The sequence below is a fragment of the Manis pentadactyla genome, chromosome 1, assembly GCF_030020395.1.
Source record: "Manis pentadactyla isolate mManPen7 chromosome 1, mManPen7.hap1, whole genome shotgun sequence".
NCBI classification, from domain to species: Eukaryota; Metazoa; Chordata; class Mammalia; order Pholidota; family Manidae; genus Manis; species Manis pentadactyla.
Window position 1 is genome coordinate 236,108,628 of NC_080019.1, and position 25,275 is coordinate 236,133,902.

Sequence of the window (25,275 nt, forward strand, 5' to 3'; positions counted from 1 at the left end):
CGGTGCACAGCAGCAGCCCGCAAGGGGCTGAGCCCTTGGTCTCCCTGGTCCCAGATGGCCCCTCTTCCTTGGCTTACTCCCCTTGCTTGTTTGGGATAGCTGTTTGTCTGTATGTTGGCTGCTTACCTAGTTGCTTTCATTTTATTACCAAACTGTGTAAGTGGAAGTTGATGTGCAGCCTTACTACTGTTTTTAACAGTAAACACCCCATGTCTTAATACTCAGAAAATGTAAAAATCTCTTAATCGCCTGTAATCGTACCCTTAGGAAGTCAGATCACACGGTGCATCCTATTTTGTAGACTGCTTTTTTTCACTGAGCATCTCTTCTCATGATACAATGTGATTTTGTGGTTCTGTGAGAGCTCATTTATGGAATTCCCATAATCTGTCTCGTTAATCTCCGGTAGTTTTTAGGTCCATTCCAAAATTTCCGGGCCTTATAAATGCCGGATGTTGTTCTCTCTCGCATCTCTATTTCCTTAGAATAAATGTCCAGACAATTTCCTGATGGAGGGAAGGCTGCAGATTGGCGGCCTGCCGGCAGCACGGGAGCTGCTTCCCATTTCCCCAGCAATGCACATGAGGACAGCTATTTCTGATAAATACGGTGGTTTTCTTCCCTTGAAAAGCTCTCCTTGCTGGAGGAGAGGCGAAGGAAGGCATCCGCGGGCTGGAGGACACGCTGCCTCCCTGCGCCCGCTGCCTGAAGGGCGGTGGCGTCTGTCAACAGCTTCCGCTCCTATGGTCTCTCGCAGGGCATCACGGGGCTGTATCGGGGCATGGCCGCCCCCATCATTGGGGTCACCCCCATGTTCGCTGTGTGCTTCTTTGGGTTTGGTTTGGGGAAGAAACTGCAACAGAAATGCCCAGAAGATGTGCTCAGGTGAGTAGCCACGGGCCTGGAGCATTTGACGCTGTTCTGCCTGGTGGTGTGACAGGGTGAAGGGCAGAACCTTGGCAGACAAGCATGGTGCCCTCCTGGGCCCCTGGGGCTGGCTCCTTGTGGCTCCGCGTGGGGGAGGTACCTGAGTGTGGCTGCCACACCGACTGGGCCTCTCGGCATCATGCAGCACGTTCCTGGCGACTGGCCTGGCCGCCCCTCGGCGTGTGCAGGTGGCCACAGCCGCGGCCCTGGCCTCAGTACCCTCCTGCTTGAGGCTTGGCTTAAGGTGTCCTCAGGCCCTTGGAGGCCCAGAGGAGGTGCAGTCGGAGGGGAACTGGGGTCGACCGAGATCCAGATCCCAGGTCAGAGGCTTGTTTCCACGGCAACCCTGAATTTTACAGGTGGTTGTGTATGGCAGGCTCAGTGGGGGAAACCCGTCTCCCTGTGAAGCTTCTCCCTCAGGGGGTCCGTCTGAGTGTACAGCCTCGTGACCAAGCTCACACTGCTTTTGGCTCCGAGACCCCTGCCCTGGAAGTCTTGATGTCAGACTACACCTCGTTCATAGCTTTTAGGCAAAATAGGATTTATCTGTGCTGGGCTTCTGTCCAGTCCAAGCACTTGTTTTTTCTCATGAAGTCCTCTGCGGGGGCCGCTGTCCCGGGTGGTCAGGTGTTCGCCTCGGGTCTTGTTTCCAATACAGCTACCCCCAGCTGTTTGCAGCTGGCATGTTATCCGGTGTGTTCACCACGGGAATCATGACCCCTGGAGAACGGATCAAGTGCTTGTTGCAGGTAAGGGTGTGATCTGGGGCGGGGGCTGGGACCGGGGAGGCGGCCGGCTTTTCTGTTCAGTGTACAATTTCATGTGGATGCTCATGTCCTTTCACCCTTTATAAGGCTTACAGTCAGGTGTGCAGAACAGTTTCCGGGTTTTCAGGAACATGGAATCAATTGTAATAGAATCGCGAAGCAGGACAGGATAACAGGGCAGCCAAATGTCACACCTGTGGCGTGGCAGCCCAGACTTGCCCACCCTTGTCAGCAGCTGCCTCTGGAACGCCGAAAGGGGGGTCGCGCCTCATCAGAGGCGGCCGGGAGGCTGCTCCTCCCTGACGTAGCCATTGCCTGTACCCATTCCTTAAAGGCTCAGGGCCCTTCGAGTGCTGGGCTTGTCCTGCCTTACCACACAGGGCTCCTCAAAATGTCCAGCTGTTCTCTTCGGATGGCTGAGGTACTTGAAGGCGCAGTTCTTGCTAGGGAAGTTTGGTGATGCAGAGAAGCCCAGAGAAAAAAAAGTATTTATCCCTCAGAACATCTCTCTCTGGGTAACTGCTGTTACGCGTTCTGTGTGAATTCTGCTCATCTTCATGGTAAACGTGTATTGGGAAATGTTATCTTTTGAAATAAAATGGGAGTCACATACTGTGTGGCCAGCCTTTTTCACTGGATAGGTCACAGTTTGCTATGTGATTATTTTCTCAATCATCACCTTCTGCATCTTACTTCATTATGTGGCTGTCATTTATCTAATAATCCCTAATGTGGGGGGAATGACAGATTATACGCTACAGGGGAGATCTCTGTGGACAAGTTTTTGTGAGTGTACCTGATTATTTTCTTAGGGAAAATGTCTGACCTTGGAATCAGTATGTTTAACAGTATGCACTTCTAAAGAAAGTTTTCAATACATATTCCCAGATGGCCCCTCTCTACAGGCCTGTCGCACTCTGTGCCCGTCACTAGTACAACAGTGCCCACTTTCCAGCAGACCCTGCAGCATCTAGTTTACACTCTCTGCCAGTTTGATGGGTGAAAAATTAGCATTGTTTTAATTTTTCATGCTTTCTGTTGCTGGAGAGGTTTATTTTGATAAATACCAGTTGTCTGTATTTTCCCTTTTGAAGTACCTACCTGTGTTCTTTGCTCATTCTTTTTTTTTTTAAGTAATTTATAAAAGCTTGAGACATATTGAAGTTATTAATTACTTAGCATTGCAGCAAGTCTTTGACAGTTTCGATTTCTTAATCTTGTGTCTTAAAATTAAATTTTTTATTTTGAGTTTTTGTCTATTATAATTATAGATTCAGTTACAGTTGTTAGACATAATACAAAGGAGAAAAGAGAAATAAATAATACAGAGAGATCCTATGTACCTTTTACCCAGTTTTCCCATGTTGGTAACATCTTGTTAAAGTATAAACTATGGTATAGTATCTCAACCAGGATGTTGACCTTGACACAGTCAAGATGCTGAGCATTCCATCACACTAAGGATCCCTCATGTAGCCCTTTTATGGACACCTGTCCCCCACACCAGTCCTTAACCACCTAGCAACCACTAAATCTGTGCCCCTTTTCTATAATTTTGTAATTTTAAGGGTGTTATATAAATGGAATCATACAATATGTAACCTTCTTGTATTGGCTTTTTTTTTTTTTTTTTTTTTTTGCTGAACAGTAATTTTTTTTATTTTTTATTGAAGGGTAGTTGACAACAGTATTGCATTACATTAGTTTCAGGTGTACAACACAGTGATTCAACATTTATATACATGATAATTCTAGGTACCAGGTATCACCATACCAAGTTGTTACAATATTTTGACTATATTCCTTATGCTATACATTACATCCCGGTTACTTATTTATTTTACAATTGGAAGTGTGTTTATATATATATATATATATATATATATATATATATATATATATTTTGTGAGGGCATCTCTCATATTTATTGATCAAATAGTTGTTAACCACAATAAATTTCTGTATAGGGGGGTCAATGCTCAATGCACAATCATTAATCCACCCCAAGCCTAATTTTCGTCAGTCTCCAATCTTCTGAGGCATAACGAACAAATTCTTACATGGAGTGCAAATTCTTACATAGTGAATAAGTTACATGGTGAACAGTGCAAGGGCAGTCATCACAGAAGCTTTCGGTTTTGCTCATGCATTATGAACTATACACAGTCAGTTCAAATACGAATATTCATTTGATTTTTAAACTTGATTTATATGTGGATACCACATTTCTCTTATTATTATTATTATTATTATTATTTTTTTAATAATTATTTTTTATTGAAGGGTAGTTGACGCACAGTATTACATTACATTAGTTTCAAGTGTACAACACAGTGGTAGAACATTTATATACATAATTCGAGGTTCCAGCTATCACCCTACCAAGCTGTTACAATATCTTGACTATATTCCTTATGCTATACATTACATCCCGGTTACTTATTTATTTTACCATTGGAAGTCTGTCCTTTTTTTTTTTTTTTTGTGAGGGCATCTCTCATATTTATTGAGCAAATGGTTGTTAACAACAATAAAATTCTGTATAGGGGAGTCAATGCTCAATGCACAATCATTAATCCACCCCAAGCCTAATTTTCGTCAGTCTCCAATCTTCTGAGGCATAACAAACAAGTTCTTACATGGAGTACAAATTCTTACATAGTGAATAAGTTACATGGTGAACAGTACAAGGGCACTCATCACAGAAGCTTTCGGTTTTGCTCATGCATTATGAACTATAAACAGTCAGTTCAAATATGAATACTCATTTGGTTTTTATACTTGATTTATATGTGGATACCACATTTCTCTCTTTATTATTATTATTTTTAATAAAATGCTGAAGTGGTAGGTAGATACGAGATAAAGGTAGAAAACAGAGTTTAGTGTTGTAAGAGAGCAAATGTAGATGATCAGGTGTGTGCCTGTAGACTATGTGTTAATCCGAGCTAGACGAGGGCAATAAACATCCATGTATGCAGAAGATTTCTCTCAGAACATGAGGGGGGAGGTTCTAAGCCTCACCTCTGCTGCTCCCCATTTTCTCACCTGATGGCCCCCCTGCGACTGTGCCTGTCTTAGGTTGTTCCTCCCTTGAGGAATCTTACCCATCTCTGGCTAACCAGTCATCTTCCGGGGCCATACAGGGAAATGTTAAGTTGGTAAGTGAGAGAGAAGCCTTATTGTTTGAAAAGGTTAGCTTTTTACTTCTTTGCATATTTATGCCCTGTGGCTTCTATGCCCAGCATTTGTCTTGAGGTATCTTTACCACTTGGAGGAGTTATGATACTCGGTAAATTTGATATGAGGCACGAATTCTATTTAAGGGTTGTAATTAGGAAGGAAGAAGAAAAGCTATAGAAGTAGCAGGCGGGAGAAAACCTGGGAAGATTGATTATTTCTTTGACATATCTTCTTGTAGAGTAACTTCAGCATGTATAGGTTTTAAGCTACTACTTAAATTGCGCACACACATTAACATAATAGGAGTATAGTTACATAACCAAAGCATATCTGTAATTACCAGCCATCTCCAGTGAAACCAAGAAAACCATTAAGGCACCTTAGGCATTTGTGAAAACTTATCTATGATATGGTGGATATTGTCCAACTGAACTTGAACAGTCTGAGAGAAATCAGACAAATTAAAACAACCCATTCCTGGGGACTGTTCACATGCCATATGTTCTTTTAACAGTAAATAGTCTGTAGTTGTAAGAGTTTGGAGCGCTACAATTTGCACTTCTCCAAATTCTTGGTTGAGTTCCAACAGTATAGATCCAGTCAAATTTGTTGTTTTACTGTATGCACAGGCCAGCTTAGATATCTCCTTCCTCATTCCCATGGCAAGTCCAGGAACTGGTGGGATGAGTGCATCTACTGCTGTAGCAGTGTGTGGATCTTTGTTGGGGTTTTTTGATGATCATCTTCTGGCATGAGTCTTCCAGAGAGTGCAGATGTTGGAAGTTCTTTTTCATATCGTATCTTAGTTCATTTTCGGGGTAGCCAAATTAGGCTTTGATCCTCTGTATAAACACAAACAGACCCTTTGCCTACACTTTTATATGCCCTTTATACCCTTGTGTAGAACTCGTTGGAGGTTACCACACAGGAACTGCCCTTTTTTTTTTTTTTTGCTTTGTTTTTGGTATCACTAATCTACACTTACATGACGAATATTATGTTTACTAGGCTCTCCCCTATACCAGGTCTCCCCTATAAACCCCTTTACAGTCACTGTCCATCAGCATAGCAAAATGTTGTAGAATCACTACTTGCCTTCTCTGTGTTGTACAGCCCTCCCTTTTCTCCTACCCCCCCCATGTATGTTAATCTTAATACCCCCCTACTTCTCCCCCCCTTATCCCTCCCTACCCACCCATCCTCCCCAGTCCCTTTCCCTTTGGTACCTGTTAGTCCATTCTTGAGTTCTGTGATTCTGCTGCTGTTTTGTTCCTTCAGTTTTTCCTTTGTTCTTATATTCCACAGATAAGTGAAATCATTTGGTATTTCTCTTTCTCCGCTTGGCTTGTTTCACTGAGCATAATACCCTCCAGCTCCATCCATGTTGCTGCAAATGGTTGGATTTGCCCTTTTCTTATGGCTGAGTAGTATTCCATTGTGTATATGTACCACATCTTCTTTATCCATTCATCTATCGATGGACATTTAGGTTGCTTCCAATTCTTGGCTATTGTAAATAGTGCTGCGATAAACATAGGGGTGCACTGATCTTTCTCATACTTGATTGCTGCATTCTTAGGGTAAATTCCTAGGAGTGCAATTCCTGGGTCAAATGGTAAGTCTGTTTTGAGCATTTTGATGTACCTCCGTACTGCTTTCCACAATGGTTGAACTAACTTACATTCCCACCAGCAGTGTAGGAGGGTTCCCCTTTCTCCACAGCCTCGCCAACATTTGTTGTTGTTTGTCTTTTGGATGGCAGCCATCCTTACTGGTGTGAGGTGATACCTCATTGTAGTTTTAATTTGCATTTCTCTGATAATTAGCGATGTGGAGCATCTTTTCATGTGTCTGTTGGCCATCTGTATTTCTTTTTTGGAGAACTGTCTGTTCAGTTCCTCTGCCCATTTTTTAATTGGGTTATTTGTTTTTTGTTTGTTGAGGCATGTGAGCTCTTTATATATTCTGGACGTCAAGCCTTTATCAGATGTGTCATTTTCAAATATATTCTCCCATACTGTAGGGATCCTTTTTGTTCTATTGATGGTGTCTTTTGCTGTACAGAAGCTTTTCAGCTTAATATAGTCCCACTTACTCATTTTTGCTGTTGTTTTCCTTGCCCGGGGAGATATGTTCAAGAAGAGGTCACTCATGTTTATGTCTAAGAGGTTTGTGCCTATGTTTTCTTCCAAGAGTTTAATGGTTTCATGGCTTACATTCAGGTCTTTGATCCATTTTGAGTTTACTTTTGTATATGGGGTTAGACAATGGTCCAGTTTCATTCTCCTACATGTAGCTGTCCAGTTTTGCCAGCACCACCTGTTGAAGAGACTGTCATTTCACCATTGTATGTCCATGGCTCCTTTATCAAATATTAATTGACCATATATGTCTGGGTTAATGTCTGGATTCTCTAGTCTGTTCCATTGGTCTGTGGCTCTGCTCTTGTGCCAGTACCAAATTGTCTTGATTACTATGGCTTTATAGTAGAGCTTGAAGTTGGGGAGTGAGATGCCCCCTACTTTATTCTTCTTTCTCAGGATTGCTTTGGCTATTCGGGGTCTTTGGTGTTTCCATATGAATTTTTGAATTATTTGTTCCAGTTCATTGAAGAATGTTGCTGGTAGTTTCATAGGGATTGCATCAAATCTGTATATTGCTTTGGGCAGGATGGCCATTTTGATGATATTAATTCTTCCTAGCCACGAGCAAGGGATGAGTTTCCACCTGTTAGTGTCCCCTTTAATTTCTCTTAAGAGTGACTTGTAGTTTTCAGAGTATAAGTCTTTCACTTCTTTGGTTAGGTTTATTTTTAGGTATTTTATTTTTTTTGATGCAATTGTGAATGGAGTTGTTTTCCTGATTTCTCTTTCTGTTGGTTCATTGTAAGTATATAGGAAAGCCACAGATTTCTGTGTGTTGATTTTGTATCCTGCAACTTTGCTGTATTCCGATATCAGTTCTAGTAGTTTTGGGGTGGAGTCTTTAGGGTTTTTTATGTACAGTATCATGTCATCTGCAAATAGTGACAGTTTAACTTCTTCTTTAACAATCTGGATTCCTTGTATTTCTTTGTTTTGTCTGATTGCCGTGGCTAGGACCTCCAGTACTAAGTTGAGTAACAGTGGAGAGAGTGGGCATCCCTGTCTAGTTCCCGATCTCAGAGGAAATGCTTTCAGCTTCTCACTGTTCAATATAATGTTGGCTGTGGGTTTATCATAGATGGCCTTTATTATGTTGAGGTACTTGCCCTCTATTCCCATTTTGCTGAGAGTTTTTATCATGAATGGATGTTGAACTTTGTCAAATGCTTTTTCAGCATCTATGGAGATAATCATGTGGTTTTTGTCTTTCTTTTTGTTGATGTGGTGGATGATGTTGATGGACTTTCGAATGTTGTACCATCCTTGCATCCCTGGGATGAATCCCACTTGGTCATGGTGTATGATCCTTTTGATGTATTTTTGAATTCGGTTTGCTAATATTTTGTTGAGTATTTTTGCATCTACGTTCATCAGGGATATTGGTCTGTAGTTTTCTTTTTTGGTGGGGTCTTTGCCTGGTTTTGGTATTAGGGTGATGTTAGCTTCATAGAATGAGTTTGGGAGTATCCCCTCCTCCTCTATTTTTTGGAAAACTTTAAGGAGAATGGGTATTATGTCTTCCCTGTATGTCTGATAAAATTCCGAGGTAAATCCATCTGGCCCGGGGGTTTTGTTCTTTGGTAGATTTTTGATTACCGCTTCAATTTCGTTGCTGGTAATTGGTCTGTTTAGATTTTCTGTTTCTTCCTGGGTCAATCTTGGAAGGTTATATTTTTCTAGGAAGTTGTCCATTTCTCCTAGGTTTCCCAGCTTGTTAGCATATAGGTTTTCATAGTATTCTCCAATAATTCTTTGCATTTCCGTGGGGTCCGTCATGATTTTTCCTTTCTCGTTTCTGATACTGTTGATTTGTGTTGACTCTCTTTTCTTCTTAATAAGTCTGGCTAGAGGCTTATCGATTTTGTTTATTTTCTCGAAGAACCAGCTCTTGGTTTCATTGATTTTTGCTATTGTTTTATTCTTCTCAATTTTATTTATTTCTTCTCTGATCTTTATTATGTCCCTCCTTCTGCTGACCTTAGGCCTCATCTGTTCTTCTTTTTCCAATTTCGATAATTGTGACATTAGACCATTCATTTGGGATTGCTCTTCCTTTTTTAAATATGCTTGGATTGCTATATACTTTCCTCTTAAGACTGCTTTTGCTGTGTCCCACAGAAGTTGGGGCTTAGTGTTGTTGTTGTCATTTGTTTCCATATATTGCTGGATCTCCATTTTGATTTGGTCATTAATCCATTGATTATTTAGGAGCGTGTTGTTAAGCCTCCATGTGTTTGTGAGCCTCTTTGCTTTCTTTGTACAGTTTATTTCTAGTTTTATGCCTTTGTGGTCTGAAAAGTTGGTTGGTAGGATTTCAATCTTTTGGAATTTTCTGAGGCTCTTTTTGTGGCCTAGTATGTGGTCTATTCTGGAGAATGTTCCATGTGCACTTGAGAAGAATGTATATCCCGCTGCTTTTGGATGTAGAGTTCTATAGATGTCTATTAGGTCCATCTGCTCTACTGTGTTGTTCAGCGCTTCCGTGTCCTTACTTATTTTCTGCCCAGTGGATCTATCCTTTGGGGTGAGTGGTGTGTTGAAGTCTCCTAGAATGAATGCATTGCAGTCTATATCCCCCTTTAGTTCTGTTAGTATTTGTTTCACATATGCTGGTGCTCCTGTGTTGGGTGCATATATATTTAGAATGGTTATATCCTCTTGTTTGACTGAGCCCTTTATCATTATGTAGTGTCCTTCTTTATCTCTTGTTACTTTCTTTGTTTTGAAGTCTATTTTGTCTGATATTAGTACTGCAACCCCTGCTTTCTTCTCACTGTTGTTTGCTTGAAATATGTTTTTCCATCCCTTGACTTTTAGTCTGTACATGTCTTTGGGTTTGAGGTGAGTTTCTTGTAAGCAGCATATAGATGGGTCTTGCTTTTTTATCCATTCTGTTACTCTGTGTCTTTTGATTGGTGCATTCAACCCATTAACATTTAGGGTGACTATTGAAAGATATGTACTTATTGCCATTGCCGGCTTTAAATTCGTGGTTACCAAAGGTTCAAGGTTAGCCTCTTTAGTATCTTACTGCCTAACTTAGCTCGCTTATTGAGCTGTTATATACACTATCTGGAGATTCTTTTCTTCTCTCCCTTCTTGTTCCTCCTCCTCGATTCTTCATATGTTGGGTGTTTTGTGCTGTGCTCTTTCTAGGAGTGCTCCCATCTAGAGCAGTCCCTGTAAGATGTTCTGTAGAGGTGGTTTGTGGGAAGCAAATTCCCTCAGCTTTTGTTTGTCTGGGAATTGTTTAATCCCACCGTCATATTTGAATGATAGTCGTGCTGGATACAGTATCCTTGGTTCAAGGCCCTTCTGTTTCATTGTATTAAATATATCATGCCATTCTCTTCTGGCCTGTAGGGTTTCTGTTGAGAAATCTGACGTTAGCCTGATGGGTTTCCCTTTATAGGTGACCTTTTTCTCTCTAGCTGCCTTTAACACTCTTTCCTTGTCCTTGATCTTTGCCATTTTAATTATTATATGTCTTGGTGTTGCCCTTCTTGGATCCTTTCTGTTGGGGGTTCTGTGTATTTCCGTGGTCTGTTCGATTACTTCCTCCCCCAGTGTGGGGAAGTTTTCAGCAATTATTTCTTCTAAGATACTTTCCATCTCTTTTCCTCTCTCTTCTTCTTCTGGGACCCCTATAATACGGATATTGTTCCTTTTGGATTGGTCACACAGTTCTCTTAATATTGTTTCATTCCTGGAGATCCTTTTGTCTCTCTCTATGTCAGCTTCTATGCGTTCCTGTTCTCTGATTTCAATTCCATCAATGGCCTCTTGCATTCTATCCATTCTGCTTATAAACCCTTCCAGAGTTTGTTTCATTTCTGCGATCTCCTTTCTGGCATCTGTGATCTCCCTCCGGACTTCATCCCATTTCTCTTGCGTATTTCTCTGCATCTCTGTCAGCATGTTTATGATTCTTATTTTGAATTCTTTGTCAGGAAGACTGGTTAGGTCTGTCTCCTTCTCTGGTGTTGTCTCTGTGATCTTTGTCTGCCTGTAGCTTTGCCTTTTCATGGTGATAGGAATAGTTTGCAGAGCTGGGACGAGTGACGGCTGGAAGGACTTCCTTTCTTGTTGGTTTGTGGCCCTCCTCTCCTGGGAGAACAGCGGCCTCTAGTGGCTTGTGCTGCGCAGCTGCGCGCAGACAGGGCTTCTGCTTCCTGCCCGGCTGCTATGGAGTTAATCTCCGCTGTTGCTGTGGGCGTGGCCTGGCTCGGGCAGCTGCTCCAAAATGGTGGAGTCGCGTTGGAGCAGGAGCTGCTGGGAGGCTATTTATCTCCGTAAGGGGCCTCCCTGCTCCCTGCAGCCCAGGGGTTAGGGTGCCCAGAGATCCCGGATTCCCTACCTCTGGATTAAGTGACCCGCCCTGCCCCTTTAAGACTTCCAAAAAGCACCCGCCAAAACAAAACAACGCCCACCGAAAAAAAAAATTTTTTTTTAATTAAAAAAAAAAAAAAAAAGGTGGTCGTTCGTTTTTCTTTATTCTCCGGTGCCAGCCTTAGGCCTCTGCTCACCGGTCTTTCTGCCCTGTTTCCCTAGTATTGGGGTCCCTATCCCTTTAAAACTCCCAAAAAGCGCTCGCCAAAACAAAACAGCAAAAAAGCAAAAAAAAATGGTCGCGCGCTTTTCTTATGTCCTCTGTCGCCCAGCCTCCAGTGCCTGCTCACTGTTCTTGTTGCCCTGTTTTCCCAGTATCGAGGGCCCTGCACTCTGGCCCGGATGGCGGGGGCTGGGTGTTCGGCAGCCCTGGGCTCCGTCTCCCTCCCGCTCTACCTGCTCTTCTCCCGCCGGGAGCTGGGGGGGAGGGGCGCTCGGCTCCCGCGGGGCCGGGGCTTGTATCTCACCCCCTTCGCGAGGCGCTGGGTTCTCTCAGGTGCGGATGTGGTCTGGATATTGTCCTGTGTCCTCTGGTCTTTATTCTGGGAAGGGTTGTCTTTGTTATATTTTCATAGATATATGTTGTTTTGGGAGGAGATTTCCGCTGCTCTACTCACGCCGCCATCTTCTGCCCCTCTCCTCTTATTATTATTTTTAATAAAATGGTGAAGTGGTAGGTAGATACGAGATAAAGGTAGAAAACAGAGGTTAGTGTTGTAAGAGAGCAAATGTAGATGATCAGGTGTGTGCCTGTAGACTATGTGTTAATCCGAGCTAGACGAGGGCAATAAACATCCACGTATGCAGAAGATTTCTCTCAGAACATGAGGGGTGAGGTTCTAAGCCTCACCTCTGCTGCTCCCCATTTTCTCACCAGATGGCCCCCTGCGACTGTGCCTGTCTTAGGTTGTTCCTCCCTTGAGGAATCTTACCCGTCTCTGGCTAACCAGTCATCTTCCGGGGCCATACAGGGAAATGTTAAGTTGGTAAGTGAGAGAGAAGCCTTATTGTTTGAAAAGGTTAGCTTTTTAGTTCTTTGCATATTTATGCCCTGTGGCTTCTATGCCCAGCATTTGTCTTGAGGTGTCTTTACCACTTGGAAGAATTATGATACTTGGTAAATTCGACATGTGGCATGAGTTCTATTTAAAGGTTGTGATTAGGTAGGAAGAAGAAAAGCTATAGAAGTAGCAGGCAGAAGAAAACCTGGGAAGATTGATTATTTCTTTGACATATCTTCTTGTAGAGTAACTTCAGCATGGATAGGTTTTAAACTACTAATTAAATTGTGCACACATATTAACATAATAGGAATATAGTTACCTAACCAAAGCATACCTGTAATTACCAGCCATCTCCAGTGAAACCAAGAAAACCAGTTAGGCACCTTAGGCATTTGTGAAAACTTATCTATGATATGGTGGATATTGTCCGACTGAACTTAAACAGTCTGAGAGAATTCAGATAAACTAGAACAACCCATTCCTGGGGACTGTTCATATCCCATATGTTCTTTTAATGATAAATAGTCTGTGGTTGTAAGATTTTGGAGTGCTACAATTTGCACTTCTCCTAATTCTTGGTTGAGTTCCAACAGTATAGATCCAGTCCAATTTTTGTTTTACTGTATGCACAGACCAGCTTAGATATCTCCTTCATCATTCCCATGGCAAGTCCAGGAACTGGTGGGATGAGTGCACCTACAGCTGTGACAGTGCGTGTATCTTTGTTGGAGTTTTTTTTTTTGCTGATCATCTTCTGTCATGAGTCTTCCCGAGAGTGCTGATGTTGGAAGTTCTTTTTCATATCGTAGGATTGGCTTTTTTAATGCAACATAATTTTCTGGAGATTGATTCAGTTGTTACGTGTAAGAATTGTTCATTCCTGTCTGGCAGTCTATGGTATAGATGGACCATGACATGTTTAACTTTTCATCCATTGAAGGACATTGGCTATTATGAATAAAGATGTTATAAACATTCACGTACTGAGTTTTTTCTGAGAAAATCAGTCCTCATTTCTCTGGGATACATGCCCAGGACTATAACTGCTGAGTCATAGGGTGGTTGCATGTTTAGTTTTTAAATAAATTACCAAACTGTTTTTTAGAGTTGCTATGCCATTTTACATTCCCACAAGCAGTGCAAGTGAGCCAGTTTTTCTGCATCCCTACCATCATTTGGGGCTGTTACTATTTTTTTTTTTTTTTTTTACTATTTTTTATTTTAACCATTCTGGTAGGTGCATAGTGATACCTCATTTTAATTTGTATTTCACTGGTAGCTAAAGATGTTAAACATCTTTCCAGTGGTTATTTGCCATCTGTACATCTTACTTGGTATTTTAAAGTGTTGAGTTTTGAGAATCCTTTAACTTAGATACTAGTACTTTCATCAGATATGTGGTTGCAAATATTTCTTCCCAGCCTATAGTTTGTCTTTTCATCCTTTTAACAGAGTCTTTTGAGCAAACGTTTTTAATTTTGATGAAGTCCATTTTGTTAATTTTTTTTTATGGATTGGACTTCGGATGTTTGGGGCACCGGCTCTAAGAATGCTCTACCTAGCTTGAGTTCCTGAAGATTTTCTTCTACTTTTTAAAAAAAAGATTTATCTATAGTTTTACATTTTACACTTAAGTCTGTGACCCCATTTTGACTTAATTTTTGTATAATATATGAAAATTAGATCAGAGTTCTTTTTTTTTCTTCTTTTGTCTGTGCCTGTTCAATTGTACCAGTACCTCTTGTGGAAAAGGCTTATCTTTTTTCCACTGAATTATGTTTGCACCTTTGTTAAAAATCAGTTGGGCACATTTGTGTGGGTCTGTTTCTGGGTTTTCTGTTTTCTCCCATTGATGTGTACATCTATCCCACCACTAATGCTACAGTCTTGATTAGTATAGGCACATACTAAGTCTTAAAATTGAGTAGACTGATCCCTCCCACTTTCTTCTTTTTTAAAGAATTGTATTTATATACAAATTTAGGACACCTTAGAAAATTGAGAAATATCTTGCTGAGATTTATGTTAAACCCTTATAGGTCAATTTGGGCATAAGTGGCAATTTTTATTTTGAGTCTTCCAGTCCATGGGCATGGTATATCTCTCCATTGTTTCATCAACATTGTGACTTTTCAGCATTTAAGTCCTGTACATGTTTTCTTATATTTACACCTAAGTCTTCTCTCTTTTTGACTTTGTAAAATAGCACTATGAATGACATTGTAATTTTAATTTTGTCTGTGTGTTCATCGCTAGTTTATAGAAAAACAGTTGATTTTTGTATGCTAATCTTGTATCCTGTGACCTTTCTGACTCCCCTATTTCAGGATTGTTTTTTTTCTTGGTAGATTCCTTGGAATTTCCATAGACAATCATGTAATTTGCAAATAGGGATAGTTTATTTCTTCATCTCTGATCTGTTTGCCTTTTATTTTCTTATTTCACTGGCCAGAACTTCTGATACTATGTTGAATAAGAGTGATGAGAATAGACATTTTTGCCTTGTTTGTAATCTTACAGGGAAGCAGTCACAGCTCATTATTAAATACAATGTCAGGTGTAGTGTGTTTTTGTAGATGCTCTTTATCAAATAGAGGAAGTTACCTTCTATTTTTCTAAGAGTTTTATCACGAATGGATATTGACTTTTATCACTTTTTCTGTTTTGATGGATCATGTGATTTTTCTTTTAACCTGTTAATATGGTAGATTACATTTGTTGATTTTTTAATAGCTGTAGTTACCATAGTTATTTTTTTTATTACCGTATCATTGATATACAAGTTTTTTTATTAAGGTATCATTGATATACAATCTTATGAAGGTTTCACATGAAAAACATTGTGATTACTACATTCACCCATATTATCAAGTCCCCACCACACCCCATTTCAGTCACTGTCCTTCAGTGTAGTAGGATGCCACGAAGTCACTACTTGTCTTCTCTGTGCTACAACTGTCTACCCCATGACCCCCACACACACCATGTGTGCCAATCATAATGCCCCTCAATCCCCTTCTCCCTCCTCCACCCCTCTCCTTTGGTAACAGCTAGTCCCTTCTTGGAGTCTTGTGAGTCTACTGCTGTTTTGTTCCTTCAGTTTTTTCTTTGTTCTTATACTCCACAAATGAAGGAAATCATTTGGTACTTGTCTTTCTCCACTGGGCTTATTTCACTGAGCATAATACACTCTAGCTCCATCCATATTGTTGCAAATGGTAGGATTTGTTTTCTTATGGCTGAATAATATTCCATTATGTATATGTACCACATCTTCTTTATCCATTCATCTACTGATGGACACTTAGGTTGCTTCCATTTCTTGGCTATTGTAAATAGTGCTGTGATAAACATAGGGGTACATATGTCTTTTTCAAACTGGGCTGCTGCATTCTTAGGGTAAATTCCTAGGAGTGAAATTCCTGGGTCAAATGGTATTTCTATTTTGAGTTTTTTGAGGAACCTCCATACTGCTTTCCACAATGGTTGAACTAGTTTACATTCCCACCAACAGTGTAGGAGGGTTCCCCTTTCTCCGCATCCTCACCAGCATTTGTTGTTCCTTGTCTTTTGGATGTTTGCCATTCTAACTGGTGTAAGGTGACATCTCATTGTGGTTTTAATTTGCATTTCCCTGATGATTAGCAATGTGGAGCATCTTTTTATGTGCCTGTTGGTCATCTGAATTTCTTCTTTGGAGACGTTTCTGTTCATATCCTCTGCCCATTTTTTAATCAGGTTATTTGCTTTTTGGGTGTTGAGGTATGCAAGTTCTTTATATATTTTGAATGTTAACCCCTTGTCGGACATGTCATTTACAAATATATCCTCCCATACTGTAGGATGCCTTTTTGTTCTACTGATGGTGTCCTTTGCTGTACAGAAGCTTTTTAGTTTGATGTAGTCCCACTTGTTCATTTTTGCTTTTGTTTCCCTTGCCTGATGAGATGTATTCAGGAAAAGTTACTCATGTTTATATTCAAGAGATTCTTGCCTATGTTCTTCTAAGAGTTTTATGGTTTCATGAGTTACATTCAGGTCTTTGATCCATTCCAAGTTTACTTTTGTATATGGGGTTAGACAGTAATCCACTTTCATTCTCTTACCTGTAGCTGTCCAGCTTTGCTGATATACAATCTTATGAGAGTTTCACATGAGCAACATTGTGGTTTCAACATCCACCCATATTATCAAGTCCTCACCCCCCACTGCAGTCACTGTCCATCAGTATAGTAATACATCAATTGATTTTTGAATATTGATCACTTTTGCATTGTTGAAATAAACCTGCCATCTTGGTCATGGTGTATAATTCTTTTTGTATGTTGCTGAATTCTATTTGTCTATTCTTTGTTAAGGATTTTTGCATCTATAGTCATGAGCAATATTAGTCTGCCATTTTTCTTCTATTTTGTCTTTGGTTTGGTATCAGATAATACTACCTTCATAAAATGAATTGGGAAGTATTCCATCTTCTCTTTTCTGAGAGAGAGAGTGTAGAATTGGCATTAATTTTTCTTTAAGCATTTGGTAGAATTTTACTGTGAAACCATCTGGGCTTGGAGTTTTTTTTTAAGTTTTAAAATTATGAATTCAAGTTTTTTTTACTTTCCTTTTTGAAAAATTGGACTATAGTTGGTATACAATATTATATTGGCTTCAGAGGTACAACATAGTGACTCCATAATTATATACATTACTAAATGCTTACCATGGTGAGTGTAGTTACTCCCTGGTGCCATACCAAGATCCTACAATATTCCTGGTTAAATTCTCTATGTTGTACTTCCACTTCTGTAACTAATTTACTTTATAATTTGAGGTTTGTGTCTGAATTCAATTTTCTTAATAGTTACAGGGCTAATCAAATTACTTATTTCATATTGGGTAGATTGTGGTAGATCGTGTGTTTGTGTTTTCATGTACATTGTCAAAACTTGCCTGTGGAGGTGTCTGTAGTATGCCTGTGTTACCCCTCTGCTGTCTGCAGGATCTGTGGCCATGCCTTCTGTTTCTCCCCTGGTATAGTAATTTGTGACTTACTTTTTTCATCAGCCTCACTAGAGGTTTATCAGTTTTATTGATCTTTTCAAAAAACAGCTCTTTGCTTCATTGATTTTTCTCTGTTTTTTCTGTTTTTAGTTTCACTGGGTTTTGCTTATGTCTTTATTATGTCCTTCCTTTTGCTTGTTTTGGGTTTAGTTTTCTGTTTTCTTTTCTTTTTTTTTTTTTTAAGCTTTGTAGGTGAGAGCTTAGATTAGGGACTTGAGGCTTTTCTTTTACCCTCACTGGTCTCTGCTGTTTTTTTCTGTAGGTAAGATGTCACTTTTCTCTGGCTACTCTTAAGAGTTCTTTTCTTTGTCTTAGTTTTCAGAAGTTCATTTGTGAGGGGTCATGACATGGATTTGTTTGGGTTTATTCTGTTTAGTATTTGCTCAGCTTCTTGAATATGTATGTTTAAGTTTTGCCAAATTTGGGAACTTTTAACCAGTTATTTCTCCAAGTAATTTTCCAGTACTGCCTCTTTTTTCTTCTCCCCTGGGACTCTGAGGACACAAGTATTAGATACTTCGTTACAGGCCCCCAGGGTGCTGTGGGTTCGTGTCAGGCTGCCCCCTCTGTCGCTCAGACCGGGCCCTCGCCCTTGTCCCGTCTTCCGGCCACTGAATCTTCCTAGATTCCCTCTAGTCTGCTGTTGAGAAAGCCATCGACTGAGCTCTTCATTTTGGTTGTATTCTTCAATTCCAGATTTTCCATGTGGTTCTTCCTTAATATCTTCTATTTCTGTACTGAGACTTTTTTTTTGCATGGCTTTCTATTTTTTCATCTATTTCAAGCATATTTATAATTACCTGTTAAAGGATTTTTACCATGGAGTCTTTAAAATTTTTGTCAAATGAGTCTAACATGTCTGTCATCTTGGTGCTGGCATCTATTGGTTGTTTTTCTTTTCTTTCAGTTTGAGATCTTCCTGGTTTAGGGTATGACGAGTGATTTTCGATCAAAACCTGGATATTGATTGGCACATTATGTTGAGACTCTGGATCTTATTTAAACTTCCATTTTTAGCGCCCATCTCTGACACCACCCCAGCAGGGAAGGGAGGGGCTGCCTTGTCCCTGCCAGGTGGGGGGCAGGGCATTCATTTCACTGCCAGGTGGGTGTGGGAGTTCCAAGTCCCGCTGTCTGCCCTGCCACCCCCAAGCAGGGTTCGGTTATGGCTGTCAGGGGTCAAAGTCCTTGTCCCTCCTTACCACGTGCTATCTAATGATGTTCATGTGTGAAGCTCAGTCCTATTTCACTGATTTCTGTGATGATTTCTTCTTGTCTCAGACTTTCAGAATCCATCTCTATGCTGATAAGACTCCAGTTTAAATCTCCAGCTCAGACTTTTCCTGAACTCCAGGCCAGTCGATCCAGCATCTCCATTTGGATGCTGATAGGCACCTGCAAGTCACCATGTGCAAGGCTCAACTCCTGGTCTCTCCTTGCAGAGTGTCTGAGGGAGCACCCCTTCCAGTGGCCCAGCCTTAACCCCCAGGGTCCTCCCGTGTCCCCTTCCTTCTCTCCAGATCACACCCCACGTGCTGAGCAGTGAAGCCGACTGTCAGCATATCCCAGCTGCATACCTCCATGAGCTCCTCTGCAGCCACAGCGCTCCAGGTCACCTTCATCACTGGCCTGGACAGCTGTGGGGCCTCCTCACTGCCTCCCTATCTGCAGCTGGCGCCACACACGACAGGGAGAAGCCTCTGTTAATATGGCAACCCTGTTAAGGGGGCGCTGTGTATTTTCCTCGGTTGTCCCCACCGCAACAAAGAATCGAAGGGCAGAGACACAGTAGTGAAGTAGAGTAAAAGTTTTATTTAAAGTTACTTAAAGAGAGAAAAAGTACAGGCGACCTCAGGGAGGAGAGGTGCCCTGAAAGGTCGGAGAGAAAGTCTGTGCAGTTAAAAAGTGCAGGTGACCTCAGAGAGAGGTGCGCACTGAAAGATTGGGGGTTCCCCCTTTTAAGGATTTTTTTTTCAGGAATGTGACAAAGGGCTAGGGGTGTGGACTTTTTAAGTGGTCTCAAGGTGTTTATCTTTGATGAGACATTAAGTTTCTTATCAAATCCTCCAGGCAATTCTGCAAAATTAGCTTAACAGAAATTAACTTAAAGAAATTTACTGCTCTGGTCTCCTCCCAGGATAGCAGCTTCCTGGTCTGGGAGCGTATCAATTAAGACTGCCTGCCTGCCTGCCTGCCCTGCCTCCAAGTGGGCTGAGTTATTGTCTGTTTGCTAAAGAGTAAGTTAAGTTACTTCTTAACTTCCTGGATTTTAAAATGCACTTTTAACTTTAAGGTGGAATCTTCCTGTCTTTATTTTGCAGTATACAGCTGGGCCTTTCAACAGGCAGGCTCAAGTAAATCTTTATGTAAATAGCATGATCTAATTGACACAGTGAAGACATGGGCTGTGCTCAGATACTTTTCCTTATCTGGGGAATATTCAGACATTCCCAGGCCAAGTTGCTCTTGGCCCTTTGAGCTTTTATTGATAAATTCATTAACTCTGGGTCTTTTCTGGGTCTCTAGTTTTAACTGGTTAACTCTCTGAGTCCCTTCTATTGGGCTTTATGGCCTCATTCTTTCTCCGCCCAGCTCATATCTCTTTTCTGGCCTGACAACCCCAAACCCCATCCCCTCCGGCCCTGGGTCACTGAGCGTCTCCAGCCTCCTGTGGTCACATGGGCCTCCCTGCGGGTACTCCGTTCACACACACCTGCCTCACTTGGAGGAATTATATTTTTAAAAAGCCATTGATCCTCAACTGACATTGTTGTAGATTTTTGTTTTTATTAAAATTCATGTCTTTCTGAATGAAAACTTTTCTAACCAGAAGTATGACTCTTTGTCATGTCTTTTATGTTCCTTGTAAGAGCATGGAAATGGGACGGGGCAGCAGTCACAGGTGTTTTAGTTTCATTTATGCAAGTATTGCTTGATGAACATACGTCTTGTTGGTATTTTGAATGGGATTCTTTTCTATTATCTTTCAACTGGTTATTGCTGATATGAACTATTGGATTCTATATTACTTTGTGTTTCTCCTTGGAACTGTGAAAGCTGAATGCTCTCTCCAGCTGCAATCACTCCGGTTTCTGCCCATGTGTTCCGCCTCCTCCTGGCTCTGTGCCTGCTGTGGATCCTGTGTGGGCTGCCTTTCTCTCAGGTCTTTCCGGGGTTCCCTCTGCCTGCCTTTCTTCAGGCTCTGGGCCTGAGGCTTGCAGCCCCAGGACTGGGGCGGGGCCTGTCCTTGACTGTCCCCTGCCTCTGCACAGGCCTCTGTCCCACCACTTAGAGCTCTGAAAGCCATTTCTGGATCATGTTTTCTTAACCAGGCTCTGTGGATTTGGCATTCAATAGATGTTCGTTGAATAAGTGGATCTCAGCCCTTGTCTCCTCCTTTCTAGGCCTTCCAGTGGGCTTTCCTGGGATGGCCCTGTGTTTGCAAGAGCTCCTCCCTTACTTCCCAGCTCCTCTGCTGCTTTCTTTCTGGTCAGCGTGTGTATGTTCCGTGTGGTCACCCAGCCTGTCTCAGTGACTGCCCCTAGCGCTGTGTGTGCCAGAGCCCGTGGCGTCTCCCATCGATCTAACACTTGCCAACCACTCCCACCCGCCCAGTAACCCTCTGTGACCTGCTGAGTCGGGGGCCCTGACTGGGTGCCTCCTCCCTGCCTCTCAGATTCAGGCTTCTTCAGGGCAGACCAAGTACACTGGTGCCCTGGACTGTGCGAGGAAGCTGTACCAGGAGTCCGGGATCCGAGGCATCTACAAGGGGACTGTGCTCACCCTCATGCGAGGTAACTCTGCACGCCTTCCACCTGAGGTCACCTGGCGGGGCTCCCCGGAGGCGTGTCTGTCCCAGAGGGCTTTGCCCCTGTACCTGTGACAGCCGACGAGGCCGGCCCTCTGGCCAGCACGGACACACGTGAGGATGAGGGGACCTTCCATCCCTTTGACAGGCTGCTGCGGGTGTTGGAGGGGAGCAGCAAGCTGATGGAGTCATGGCTTGGAGGGATGAGCGGGGAGACAGAGTGCCCAAGAGGCTCTCCCTGGCTTTGTGAGGCGGGTCCTGTGGGGTGGCAGGGGAGGCAGAGATGGCCCACGCTTGTCCTGAGGAGGCAGTTTGGAGGCAGGCCAGACACCAGCTGTGGGTGTAGGTGCTTGGAGTGGGGACGTGGAGAGGGTGTGTTGAAGTCTGTCCTGCACGTTCACACTCACACCTGTGCTGGCCCCAGAGCACCGCCCGGACTGTCGCAGAAGCGGCTGTGAGGGGCTGTGTGGGAAGCTTGGCTCTGCTAGGCTGAGGAAATCTGCGAGGATTTTACAGTAATTCGCCTCTTTCTTGCCACAAACAGATGTCCCAGCCAGTGGGATGTACTTCATGACCTATGAGTGGCTGAAAAACATCTTCACTCCGGAGGGAAAGAGGTGAGGAGGAGAGAAGAGCTCAGGAGCTGCTTTGCCCGCCCGGTGGCAGGTGGCTGCTCTTCCCGTGCGTGGGTCTGAAGGCAGGAGTAGGCCTCACTCTGGCCCCATGGGCACTTTGCTCCCGTCCCCGCTGAGGCCCAGCCAGCGCCAGTCACTGCTCCACCTGTGGAGCACACAGCTGAGCCCAGGGTGGGAGGCCCTCCCTCGGGCGGCTGCCCCCACTGCACCAGGCTGGCCTGGAGGCCCTCTGCCGCCGGTGCCTGAGAGCCTGTGGTCGGTGTCCTGCAGCGCCAATGAGCTCAGCGTGCCTCGGATCCTGACGGCAGGGGGCATGGCAGGGATCTTCAACTGGGCCGTGGCGATCCCCCCCGATGTGCTCAAGTCCCGCTTCCAGACTGGTTAGTGCCGGGTAGCAGCTGGGGGTGGGGCAGTCCCCCCGGACTTGTTTCTATGCCACAAAGTGAGAGATGAGAAGCCAGTCAACCCTCCTGGCCACCCACAAGCAGGACTATGCCATTGTTCATCCCGCTTCTATTCCCTGGGCACCAGAAATCCAGACGTTTGTCTGTCTGTCCCAAGGTGAGCGATGTTGTCTGCGGTCAGGTCCCAGGTGACCCCCGAGGTGCTCACCACCTGGCATGTGACCCGACAGGAAGGCTTGCTGTGGTCGCTGTGGTTGGGTCAGGAGGCCTCCTAAAGCCTCCACGGTCGGCTTCTGCCCACAGCGCCTCCTGGGAAATACCCCAACGGCTTCAGAGATGTGCTGAAGGAGCTGATCCGGAACGAGGGGGTCATGTCCTTGTATAAGGGGTTCAATGCAGTGATGATCCGAGCCTTCCCGGCCAATGCGGTGAGCAGCTGCTGCGGGCCGTGCTCTGTCTTGGGGCTCAGAGCAGGGTGCGCGTGGGCACATGGATTGTTTTGCTTGCGCCTGGGATTGAACTGGGGGCTCAGTTTTCCCATGACCCCACCCTGAGCCAGAAGCACCTTCTCTGCCCCCTTTGTGGAAGCTGTCGGGAGGATTTGTTCCTGGGACCCCGAGGCAAGGGGCTTTGATCGGGCCCCTGGGACGCGCGGTGCCTTCCCCTCTTCGGGCTGAGAAAGCACAGCTTGGCTCCCGACTTGGGGCTGGCGTGAGGTCAAGGAGGGGTTCTGGTCCTGACAGGGCCAGCCAGGCCAGTGCTTGGTCTCTGTGAGTAGTCAGGACTCCTGCTGGCTTTCTCTTCCTTCCAACCCCTTCTCAGGCCTGTTTCCTGGGCTTTGAAGTAGCCATGAAGTTCCTTAATTGGGCCGTCCCCAACTTGTGAAGCGGAAGGCTGCTCAGGGCTTTTGGATGGAGGTTGGAAGCCATCGCCAAGGAGCAGCAGCGGGCAGGACAGGCTGTCCCGAAGGGGGAGGGGAAGGGGGTGGGATCAGAGCTCTGCAGGTGGACTTGTCAAGACCGCTGCCTTAATGACATCCTCTGCCTGCTCTCACTGGGTGTGCCTGTTGAAACTAGAATTCACTCTCGTCAATTTAAGGGATCTCGGGGAAATGCAGTAAATAGCTTCTAGACCAGTTTGCCCCTGGGGCCAGGGAGCTGTCTGTTGGCTGAGCAGTGCCCCCGCTACACCCAAAATACTCCTTGAGAAAGGGAATCACAGCCCCTCACTGGAGGCACTACGCATGTTTCCGACCAGCGGATCTGGAGCAGAGGTCTCCTTCCGTCCCTAGCCAGGAACACCCGCCAGATCTCCAAGGTATGTCTTGTCCTGGCTGCACATGGGGGTGTGGACTTGAGGCCCAAGTTCCTCTGTCCCGGAGGACTGAGTAAATGTGCCTGGGGCAGGTAGCCTGTTGATGGGAGGGTGGATGTTTTTCCACACATGCAAGTAATCAAAATTAAAAATGACACTGGCCCATTTCCCGTGACGGTGACCGGGTGGAGAGCTTGGGATGAACAGTGCCAGCCCGGGGGTCAGTGAGGAAGCCTGGGGTAGGAAGACTCCTTTCCTTCTGTACTCTCTCCCACAAGAGCACCCTGTTCTAACAGGAAACAATAAATGTTGTTTCTCATTTTTGCATTGTGTGAGAATTTTCTTTTTGGATTCTGCGCCACTTCAGTACGCAGCCCGTGGCTTTGGCAGAGCTGTCAAGGATTCAGGGCCCTTCCTGCTTGCTTGGCAGGAGAACAAGGAGGCTGTTTTGGTGGGCACGGCCTTCCCAGTGCCCCCGCCCCAGCAGCTTGAGGCAGGAGGAGCTGGGGTGGGGAGGGAAGACGGACTGGTGACTGTTCCCCAACCTGCAGCCCATTCCTCTGCCCTTAGCCACATGGGTGTCTGAACAGGTCACCAGACTGTGGTGACGCTCCCAGAGGCCAGAAGCATTGCCAAGTTTTTATATGGATGTTGGGGTCACTGTGTGATCTGATGTCACCAGCCTGGCTTTTCTAGTCAGGCTCTTGCTGCTGATGCCCAGGGGTGGCCAGGGGAAGTGAAGGGAGTTGGAGTGAGTCATAGGGTGTCTGTCCTGTGCAGTGGAAGAGGGCAAGGCTGTTGCACTGGGCCTCTCTGGCTCTGGCATTGTCCCATCTTACAGCCCCAGGCATGGCTCTGTTGGCACTTCCCACCTTGCGGTGGCTGCACAGAAACCCTTGGACTTTGGCCTTATAGCCATCCCTCTGTGCAAAGGGGGGAGGAGGCGGGGGCCCATCCCTACCTGGCAGTGGGTGTGCCAGCCTGGCAGGAAGCTGAACATTTGGGGGTTTAAGGGAGGAGGCTTTATTTCTGAATGGCCAGATAGGAGTATGGTCATGTCAGAAGTGACTTCTTTAGAGTTGGAAATGTGTGCCTTCTGCTTGGGAAGAGTAATTCAGTGTCATGCCTGGCCCCTCCATGCTGCAGGGTGTCTCAGCTTGATCTCCCACTTTGGAGACGGCCACATACTGTGTCCTGAAGCTCTTATGGGCATCCATCAGTCCTTCAGGCAGTGCCGGAACCTCGGCCTTGTCCGGAAGCCCCCGTGTGTGCATTTGCATTCCAGCCAAATGCCAGCCGTTCCCATGGCTCAGTCAGTCACTTTTACAGTCTGAGCTTCTGGATCGTTTGCCCTTTGAAACAGCTTTCGTTTTAAAATGGAATGTTTTAGCCCCTTGATGTTAGTGGCGGCAGGTTCTTTGACTCCTGCGGGCATCGCATAGATGTTCAGTGAAATAGGGAAGCCCTGGAGGCGTGTCTGTGAAGGTGCAGGGCAGATGGCAGCGACTCCCTCCTGGCTGGTAGTTCCTTTACATGATGCGCTTTGAAACGCCACCTGTTCCCAATATATCTCTCCTCTCCCTTGTAGGGATAAGGTGTGGGAGAGATCGGGGCCCTCCCCAGCAACTTCTCTGTCACAGATGGCCTT

The 25,275-nt window shown here is 44.3% G+C and overlaps 1 protein-coding gene across 1 annotated transcript in view; it reads left to right on the forward strand.

The window, feature by feature from the left end:
- The window catches only part of SLC25A20 (solute carrier family 25 member 20), a 31,638-nt gene extending 7,686 nt beyond the window's left edge, over positions 1–23,952 (forward strand). Inside the window, exons 3-9 of the mRNA XM_036877978.2 lie at positions 758–885; positions 1,586–1,676; positions 21,143–21,260; positions 21,819–21,891; positions 22,180–22,289; positions 22,617–22,741; positions 23,136–23,952. Coding sequence (XP_036733873.2) covers positions 758–885; positions 1,586–1,676; positions 21,143–21,260; positions 21,819–21,891; positions 22,180–22,289; positions 22,617–22,741; positions 23,136–23,198 — 708 coding nt within the window. The 3' untranslated portion in view covers positions 23,199–23,952. The remainder of the gene's footprint in view (positions 1–757; positions 886–1,585; positions 1,677–21,142; positions 21,261–21,818; positions 21,892–22,179; positions 22,290–22,616; positions 22,742–23,135) is intronic.
- The last annotated feature ends 1,323 nt before the right edge of the window (positions 23,953–25,275 follow it).